General features: G+C 32.3%; 1 protein-coding gene across 1 annotated transcript in view; it reads right to left on the bottom strand.

Annotated features, from left to right (window-relative positions):
- Positions 1-2: 2 nt before the first annotated feature.
- The window catches only part of KCNIP4 (Kv channel-interacting protein 4), a 50,789-nt gene continuing 39,796 nt past the window's right edge, over positions 3-10,995 (bottom strand). The window contains exons 5-8 of the mRNA XM_051213296.1: positions 10,856-10,926; positions 7,111-7,323; positions 3,181-3,243; positions 3-310 (exon numbers count right to left, since the gene is read on the bottom strand). Coding sequence (XP_051069260.1) covers positions 263-310; positions 3,181-3,243; positions 7,111-7,323; positions 10,856-10,926 — 395 coding nt within the window. The 3' untranslated portion in view covers positions 3-262. The remainder of the gene's footprint in view (positions 311-3,180; positions 3,244-7,110; positions 7,324-10,855; positions 10,927-10,995) is intronic.

The following is a 10,995-nucleotide window of genomic DNA, read 5'->3' as shown; positions in this document are numbered from 1 at the left end:
AACTTAAAGAAAATTTATTAATCTCACATCCTTATTATTTCACCAATAAGTAAAGATGATCAATATGAAGTGTTTTTGGAAAATACAATTAGTAAATAACCTTCAGTCACCTTCAATAAAAAGGAAGGTAAATAATTATAGACAGGTAAATTAATCAAGTGACCAATATATATATATATATATATATATATATATATATATATATATATATAGTGTTTATATAACTCTTTATAATTTGAAAGTAATCAAAAATGCACAATCATTATAAGATAGTTGTAAGTTTATCAAGGGCATCACAAACAGTCTGATCCTAAAATATAAAGAACAATAAAAAGCAAACATTAAAGAGCTTTCTTCATCACGAGTTCATAGTTAAAAATAAAGTACGACATGCTGTTTTGAATAGTAAAGTTAATGATGAAAATCATTGTGAAAATAAGAACAGAATAAAAATTTCTCTATGAAAACCAACACAACTCAAAAAAACTATAAGTAAATTATTAAAAACAAGTAAAAGTTTCATAATCATGTAGTTTGACCCTGACTATTACAATAACTCTTTAAGCAGCCAATGAAATAAATTATTTATGATATTATAATAATAAAACAACAATCAACACGTAAAACTTCACACCATTTTTCAAATGTTTTAATTGGGCTATAAAATGGACCGTGTATGAATTCTGTTGTTGATACAGAAAGTTAAATTTCATTCTTATTTACAACTCATAAGAGAGATTATTCGAGATTCACTTCATGATCGACTGTAGTATGTAGTACTACTACTAGTGTTGTGATGAAAATCTAGTAAACGCTAACTCCTAACCATAAGTAACGATTACTATCTACGTTCATTTGTTCACTAGATATGAGTTGTTGGTTTGTGCCTTTATTTGGAGGTTATCAGCTCATGCACCCAGACTAATGGGAATGAATTTATTAAATTTAGCACAGCCTAAATGCTCCATAGTAAATCCTTTTTAATGGATGTTTATTGCCCGTAGGAATAAACATTTAGAATTTTTTATTTAATACTGTATTATTAACTGATCAATTTCTTAAAAAATGGCAAATTGTAAAGCCTTGAATGTGAAAGTTTGGTTCCTTAAGTTATTCAATTAATTATTAACTAGTCAAAGTGTATGAATAAACCTTAAATTATGTCCATATGAAAACCATGGAAGATGATCCTCCCTGATCAAAACGTTTATACATTAATTTCTGACTCATTACAAATCCTCAGATGTCCATATTACCGAACTAAACAATTAGATTATATGACACGATTACACTGATCAATGAAGTAATTTCCAGAAAATATTTATCTTTCATCAAAGAAACATTACCCGGTTACTTAGAAGCTATTTACAAGTGTATGTATTATGTTTTGAACTATACTTACGTTATGAAGCGTAGAAATACTGCCTCGATTTAAGAAATAAAACTGAGTTCATTTTAAATTTCTGGGGTTAAGTACAGAAACTAATGAACCACGGGTTCTTCTGAAGTTGCAGTCTCCTAATAAAGTGAACCAATCAAAACCTTCATTCGAAACCTCAACGAATGTGTATTTTAATTCCACACGTACGTAATTACTTAAATTACACCTTTCACTTTCATGGAGCAGTATTTACCCTCCACCAGGATCCTTTATCTAGCTCTGTATTGGGCCCTCCTTTCCAATTTATATTCATGATTTTGATGTCTGCCTCCGAGTTCTAACGCAATGTTTTCCTTGGTCATCCTCGTTTCCTTTCGTCTTTAGAATTCCAGGTTAGGGCTGATGACCTACAGAACATATATACTACAAGTCTCCAGCAACTTTTTCCAATTTCCTCTTCAGTTGTAAGCTGGTCTGTTCTCTGCCATAATAGTGATAGAAGGGAAAGATCATCTGCGAAGTACATGTCGTCTAGCTGAATCCAAAGTGTCCATTGTATTCCGTGCTTCCTGTCAGATGTGGAGATCTTTATAAACTAATTAACCACCAGAAGCAAGATAGAGGGTGTGAGCAAGCGACAATATCTGGCATCGATCTTCAGTTGGAATGCAATTGTCAGCCGTCCTTCATGAACAACTTTGTAGTTCAGTTCATCGTAAGAATTCCGTATGATGTTGACAACTTCCTCAGGTAGACCATAGTGTCGAAGAGGGTTCCATGAAATTCTTTATCTACTCTTTCAAATGCTTTCTCATAATAAAGAGAGCTGATGTACGATGATGGACTCCACTTAATTAATTCTCTCGATTCGGTCTGCACACGATGATATATACTATTTATATCTGTCTACATCAATAACACACATCATACTACTACTGTAAATGTTTTTATAACAGATATTAGTAATATTTGTAAGAGTTTGAAATTTCATATTCATATTTAACTGATCAATCACTATTGGGATATGAGAATCCTTAACAGATATTATCATTTATTCATTAGCTTTTTTATTTAGGTTGGTTAATGTCTAGTAGTATAATTCAATAGGATTATTTCATTCTAGACGAAATAATTCTTTTAGCTAAATGGTAAACCAAATAAAATCATTCAACTTTCAAGTTTTAATACATAACATCAATTAGAATAAATTAATGATAATATTTTCATAAATACATTCTAATTCTTGATCATTATTGTTAAACCTATTATCTTCTCTTTAATTTAAAACTTTCTAGTTCATTGTAAAAAGAAAACTAGACAAGTATGAGTACAATGGATTGTTGCTGTGATTACTTGTAACTATTTACGTTTTTTTCACCTTTCAAACGTAAACAACCTTTATAAATCAGAAGTTTTGTGGAGATTTTAGTAATATCAAAAGTTGAAATTATGAGTCAGTTGAAGCTAGACCACCATGGAAAATCCGGAAGTTAGACATTAACACCGTTGCATGCCGACTCAGTGGTCTAATGGTTAAGCGCTCGTGCGCGAAACCTATAGGTCCTGGGTTCGAACCCCGCGGGGGGGGGTTCGTGGGTGCGCACTGCTGAGAAGTCTCACACTAGGATGAAACGGCCGTCCAGTGCTTCTAGGTTTCCCATGGTGATCTAACTTCAATTGACTCACGATCTCAACTATTAAAACCTTCATAAATCTTTAATATTATCAAGTAATTATCAATTATTTTTCTAATGAAAATAAGTTAATAGAAAATTAACCGTAGACTAATATAAACTTACATAAGTACACGCCTGTAAAAATTCTTCATAACTTATTACACCATCTTGATTTAAATCTAATCTCTATTAAAAGATTAAATAAAGGAAATTATTTACTTTTTTTTCATGGATACTTCTTTCAGTTGTAGGTGATCTTGTCTTATATTTTAAAAATTCAACTATTTGAGAACAATAACTGAAGATAGTTGATCATAAATAACTTAGTCTTTTATAAAAAAATATGAACTGATTCAATTTGATGCATACTTTGTTAACAAAATGTAAAGGAAATTTACAAAATGAATAGTAAAGGAGGTAAAATAATTATTTTAGTGATAGGTAAACTAACTACAGAGAATCTAATTTGGGGAATATAATGCCTCAATATATATATACAAGTACTTCTTTCCAACAAGTAATTTGAAATTAAATAACCTATAACCGATTGTTTTTCAAATTTTTAGAATACATGATGAATCAGGACCACCTAAACAATTTACATATGTCAACAGAGAGAATTTTTCAAATATTGTCTAAGGCAAAATAAGATCACTCGTTATGATCTGAGGGACCTCTAATGTATAATTCATGGTTATGTGAAACGTTTAATATCTGAAGTTCTTCAACAGACTTCATTGAAACATGTTTGAAGATTATCTTTCAGTATCATTTCGTGTACTGATCACATACATAAGCAAACTTGAACTAGTATGGGAGTTTTATCCATATAATATTTAGTTCTTAGTAATAATGATCACGAAATAAACCACATTGAAACAGTGAGTTCCTTTTACACATAGTTCACTTAACTTATTCAGCTGTTTAACCCTATCTATTGATTTTTGAACACTATAGTTTATAACAATGAAAGGATTTTCCAGTTGAACAGTGAGAATTTAATGCCAGACTTAAATAAAACAGTGAAGATCAATGCTTTTGGATAATCATTTCAAACTCTATATGTAGGCAACAGTTTGTCTATAATGAATATTGTACTTTATCTATCGATAAACAGTACGTTACATTTAGCAAGGGTGTCGGAGTTCATTTAACTTTTTACCATATAGTTATATTTTTTCATGTCTTAACTTAGTTACACGTTTGTTTAATGTAAATATGATCAAGCATACATCGGTGAAACCATTGTTTACGCATCTTGCCAAAGAATATTCCTGAAAAAGTTTTTCTCCACTACTGAATTGTTTACAAATTACAGTACAATTGAAAATATAGTAATTAATCATTTCAGAAACTGGTTACCTCATGAAAATTTATGTTTCTAAGTATTATATTTATTTTCATTTGTAATCGAAAACTTGTTTGAATTGAAATATTTGCCAAAATGTTATGGAATAACTCTTTATCATTACCATATAATACTGAGTATATTTTCAGAATGGGTTTTGTGGAGATTTTTAGAAATTCCACAGGTTGAAATCATGAGTCAATTGAAGCTAGACCACCACTGAGTATATTTACTACTTCTTATTTCAATCTAAGTTTTTCCTATTTTAGCATTTTGCAATATACTATTTAAACAAACAGTATTGTAAGATACATGAAACTATATTATTTTTGTGTTTCACAACCGGTAATGTTTCAATCCTGTAACGAATCATTCATCTCTATGATATTAGAGTTTCAATACTTAACTCATTATTTTAGCTATCATGGTATCTCCTTTTTCCTTCCAATTTTTAGTTTCTTCATGTATTCTACTCTTAGAAAGTTGAAACAAATTATTGAATTAATGTCGTTAAATCACGTGACATTATTTGTTCACAAAATACTTTGATATTAACTCTTTTTATGAAATCCTTTTATTGTATTATATGCATATTTTTGATTTCGATGCCAACAATCTTTGAACAATGAATATTCTGGTAAGAGTAAAGCTTTCATCAAACTAACAGTCGATTTTAAAACCGAAATATTCGTAATTTAACTATAAAAAATGAAATTCACTTCATATTGTTTGCCTGTATTTTCTAATTGTTGTTAAGGTCTGAAATTTATCAGTCTCTTGTTTGAATATGTGCATCCTTTGCGGATTGCCTCGATATTGCCTTAAGTCACAAACTTTATGAGTAAAGATGGATGGTGCCTAGTATTGGAATCCTGGACGCACGTCTCGTGCTATTTGAGACTCGTCAGCTGCATATACCTGCATCCCACAGTAAACCTCAACTCTAAGATGCAGGTACATTCAGCTGATGAGTCCAAAATATAACGAAACGCGCATCCTGGAGTCCTCTGCTAGCCACCATTCATCTTTGCTTATATAAAAAGTGAACTTTAAAATTTTCTCTAAAGAAATTGAATTTTTTGTTTCTATAGTGTACAAATATCTCATTGATTGGCGATATAAAATGTGTACAATTTATAATTTAGTTCACTGGTAGTTAACCACTAAAAGATTTAGAATGAAAAGTTTTGATACTTTTTCATAGAAAACTTAGAATTTTAATGATCAAAAGTAGACATGTAATTCTTAATTAGTCTCTTTTGAAAGTAGAATCTTCAATTTTATGTTAATTTCGTTTCATACGAAAAGCACAGTGATACTTTAGTTGCCTTCATAGTTTGCATTGATTCAAAGTTAGTAATTCGTTAAGTCACGTTATCTGTAGTCATAAAACAATTTAAAAAAACGAAGACACGTACAATGCACATCACTGAGTTTTTTTGAACATATAAGCAGAATCAGTAAATATCACATTTTTTATCGTTATTTATTCTTTTTACAATTGGGAACTTAATTTCCTACTTGTCGGTTAACATCACCTTGATGTGTTTTGTCGTGGAGACTTCAGCTATATTAGTTCCTAGTTAGTTATGAATAGCTGTTACCACGTAACATAAACCTGTCACGTGAAGGCTAAAGTTGACAAATTATTGTTGCCTAATGGCTGTTTATTAAACTGGTTTATCTTGTTCTTCAGTCAATAACGATACTAACAATGATAGATAGTGCAACAACACGAAGAACCTCATAAAGTTTACACTCACTTATCGATAGGACTGATACGATGGGCAAGAATTAGGTCTGATAGTCAGACCTTAATTAGCTGAAGAGTAAGTGACTTACATGATATTTTTCTCCAACTTTCCATAGTTTTTGACTATTTTTTCATCTCACCATTTTGTTCGTGTGCTTATCATTCTATTGCATGGAAAACCTATTCTTCTAGGTTGTGATCTTATCTTAATTTCAAATCATCCTGTATCATGATTCAATACTTCAGTCTTGTTAACACACATTCCTCGATCAGTGATAATCATCTAATGATCATCATTCTATCCTGTCATTTTAACAGTCAAAAATTAGTTTGCTAAATTATAAAACTTTAATTTATTACGTGGACTCAGATTTTTCTGTATGTTAGCAAAATAAGACTATAATCTCTACCCGACTTATTGAGCTAAGTTAACGATTAGGTTTGTATGTGAGTGATTGTAGATGAATTTACTGAGCTTTCGTTCGTGTTGGATTTTTTATTTGTTATTTTGAAGGGTGTATGTACAAATATTTGACCACTTATTTCAGTGGCTAGCCGAATATCTATCCACCATACAATTTAATTTCCTATATCTTGAAGAGGAAATCATATTCGCATGTAATGTTAAACAATTCCGCTAAATATTCTACAAATAAAATTTAAAAATCAGACATTTACTTTATCTGACTATTGTTTTGAAATGAAGTATAGTGTTTGCAAAGTCATTACCATTATTAAGCTACAAAACAGCTAGATATCCATCGATGATCAGTTAAGGCTAATTTTATTGAGATGCATAAGTTGAAAGGTTTAGATGCCAGTCCTGAGGATTCATCCAGTTTTAGAAAAACCGATCAAATTTAAGCTGCTTCATCATCATTTCAAATACTCAATACACAATAAATAATTCATTTACAAATTTAGCCATAAAAAAACATAAAATATAACTCACTTGAAATACTCTTTCTACATGATTAGCTGTGGTCGACTCATTAATTGGCGGTTCTGTATTTCTTCCCAATAAATCATAAATTGCATTGACAACTTTAAGCATTTCACCTTTAGTCACATAACCATCACCATTAATATCATACAGGCGAAATGCCCAACGTAACTTGTCATTTTGTGTACCATGCATTAAACACGATAAACATTGAATATATTGCTAAACAAACAAGTATATCAGAAGGGGTTTTGTGGATATTATCGCAATTTGAATAGTTTAGATCACGAGTCAACTGAAACTAGACCACTATGACAAACCTGGAAGCACTGAACGGCAATTTCTTCTCATTGTAGGACTCCTCAGCAGTGCGTATCCACGAGCCCGTCCTGTGAGATTCGAACCAGGGACCCATAAGATTGGCTTCAAGAGGGATATATACTGAAGTTCTAGTGAGAAGCAGTGACCAATGAAGTTCAACCAGGTCTGTTCTGAGGTACAATTGTAGATGTGTCGCTCAATTTCATGGATTGGTTGAAGTTAGACATTAACACCGTTGGATACCGGCTCAGTGGTCTAATAGTTAAGCGCATGCGCGCGAGACTGATAGGTCCTCGGTTCAAATCTCGCGAGTCGGGATCATGGATGCGCACTGCTGAGAAGTCCCACAACAGAATGAAATGGCCGTCTAGTACTTCCAGGTTTTACATGACGTTCTAGCTTTAAATGACTCATGACCTCAACTACTGAAACAAGTACACATTGAAAACTGATCAATATGATTGATAATAAAGATTAAGTAAATTCCTGGTAAATAAGCCTTAGTTACAAATTTTTTTCTTTTTAATATGGGTTGTATAAAATACAGAACTCTTATTCTGCTATTTGCAATGAAAGTACAGAATTATTGTAATGATAATACCTATTCATTTCGATTGGATCAAAATTTAGTTATGGTATTATTATAACTAATAAGAAAATCACACATTTTATTTCAAGCTATAAAGGTGGTTTGAAAATAGATTTATTAAGGGCAGTCACCAACTGACACGTTCTTCAAATTTTAGAGTAAATAATGTCAATTTTCATTTAATATAACTAATCCCAAGTTAACATACGCGTGTAGTTTCATATCCATATATAGTCCATTCAAAATATGAAGAGAAAACACACTTACAATTGAACAATTCGTCTCACAATTTAGGAAATATCAGAAATAATTTGAAAATTAAAGTTTAATGAATGTTATTATTCAATCGATGATGCATTTTATAATACAACGAAGAAATTAGCAGGGAAATTTAATAAATCAAAGTGACCAGCTAAAAATAAGGAAGACAAGTCAATCACTGAGATTCAGGAACAGAGGAAAGGCTGAACAGGACAATTTGAAGCACTCTTGGATAGACAAGACTTACTGAACCAACCAGTCATCGAAGAAGTACACTCAAATCTTCCTGTAGATGTTACCTCACCAACGACCGAAGAAATCAGATTGGCCATCAGATAAATCAAGAGTGGGGAAGCAGAAGTTTGATCAGACAACATACCAGCTATAGCACTGAATTCAGACATAGAATTAACTGCAAAAATGCTCCACATTCTATTCAGAACGTATTGGGAGGAAGACTGAGTGCCATAGACAGACTGGATAGAAGGATATCTCATCAAGATACCAAAAACAGGAAATCTCAATTAGTGTGAGAGCTACAGAGACAACAGAGTATTGTCGGACCGAATGGAAGATTCGATGGACGCCCAGCTTCCAGATCAAAAGGTTGAATTCCGTAAGGATCCGTTGTGCACAGACCAAATCGTGACACTACGTTACTATACATCGACTTCCATAATTATGAGAAGGCATTCGACAGCGTGGATAAAGAACATCATGGAACCTTCTTCGACACTATGGTGTACCTGAGAAAGTTATCAACATCGTACGAAATTCATAGGATGAACTACACCGCTAAGTTGTTCATGAAGGATAGCTGATAGATGCATTCCAAGTGAGGACCGGTGTCAGACAAAATTGCCTACTCTCTCCCTTCCACTTTCTTTTGGTGGTTGACTGGATTATGAAGACCTCCACATCTGACGGGAAGCACAGAATATAATGAACAGGGTGGATGCAACTTTACTATTTGGATTTCGTAGATCACTTAGCTCTTCTATCCCATACACACCAACAAGTGTAGGTCAAGACAAACGTATACAAGAGAAAACACAAGATCCTGAAATACAACGCAGAGAACACCAACTCAATCACACTTGATGGAGAAACAGTGGAGGAGGTGGACACTTTCGCGTACCTGATCAGCACCGTCGATAAACTGAGACAATTCGATGCCGACGTGAAGGCAAGGATTGGCAAAGTAAGGACCTCATTCCTACATTTGAAGAACATATAGAACTCAAAACAACTGTCAACCAATATGAGAAACAGAATCTCCAGTACGAACGTCAAGACAGTTGTACTGTGCGGAGCTGGAAGTTGGAGAACTACCACAACCATCATCGAAGAAGTACAAGTATTTATAAACAATTGTCTACGTAAGATACTGAATATCCATTGGCCAGATACTATCAGCAACAACCTACTGTGTTAGAGAACAAACCAGCTTCCTGTTTAAGAGGAAACTGGGGAAAGATGCTGTAGATGGATGTGATATACATTTGGAAAATCGTCAGACTACATTACTAAGCAAGCGCTAACTTGGAATCCTGAAGGGAAGTGGAAAAGAGGAAGATTAAGGAAGACGTTACGTTGATAATTGGAAACAGACATGAAAATGATGAATAAGAACTGGAAAGGATTGTCGAGGACAGAGTTGGATGAGGAATGCTGGTGAACTGTCTATGCTACTCCACGAGAGGTAACAGGCGTAAATAATTGTGTAAGATACATTTGAGTTAAAATCATAACTAGTTAAATGAGCATTTAGTCTACCTTGGCTTCTGATATTTAAAGCGTAACAGCTTAGTGATCATTCTTCTTTACAGTGAAATTGTTGTGAGGTGTTACTCTAGTTTATGTCAATAATAAATCAAATAAAGCATTTTAGGAGGGATCGATGACAATGAATTTCCAATAAATTTATACTTAACAGTTCTATTTCTTCGACTGGATTAATCTATAGCTTTTCCATGTTTCCCCATTTATATTTTTATGGCTACCAAGGTTTTGAAATTTAATTACGTAATCCATTTAGTTGTTATCAACGGATCATAAATTATCTGATATAACTTAATCATTTTAATTTTTGGAAACCAATATTACATAATTTTAGAAAGAAGCATCATGAAGGTTTAACTAAAATCAATATTTGTTCACTTATATGTCTTTCTAACTTGAACAATAGGAATTTTCAAAGTTTTTAAAATTGATTGTTTTGTAATGTAAAGAAATATTTGAGGGTCAGAAATAGTCGCTTATGTAATTGTATCAAATAATGAACGGAAGCTATAACGTTTTTAATGACACTATCGGAGCTCCTTACTACTTATGTTAATAAGTTTAAGGATGTTCAGATTATGGGTAACAGTTGGATATGTGACTCGTCAGGTAATGTACTCAGAATGTCTAAATATCATCAGCTACTGAGAGACAGAAATCCTGGATGTTAGTTAACAAAGAGATATTACAAACCCATGTTACTATTAATAGTTTCAATCTTGGGATTAAACAATGAATTTACTAGCTATTTATGAGTCGTTTATAATTAATTCACAAATTATTTTATTGAATCTAACTTACTTCAAATGTTAAAGTCCCATTACGATCTTGATCAAATGATCTGAATACTAACTGAGCGTATACAGTTGCATCTAAAATGTAAAAAAAGAAAAGAAATCATTATTCAATTAAAACAAAATGTAACGTGAAATATTCAATGA

Source organism: Schistosoma haematobium, chromosome 3 (assembly GCF_000699445.3).
Source record: "Schistosoma haematobium chromosome 3, whole genome shotgun sequence".
NCBI lineage: Eukaryota > Metazoa > Platyhelminthes > Trematoda > Strigeidida > Schistosomatidae > Schistosoma > Schistosoma haematobium.
The sequence above is the reverse complement of the archived record's forward strand: the minus strand, read 5'-3'. Positions and strand labels throughout refer to the sequence as shown.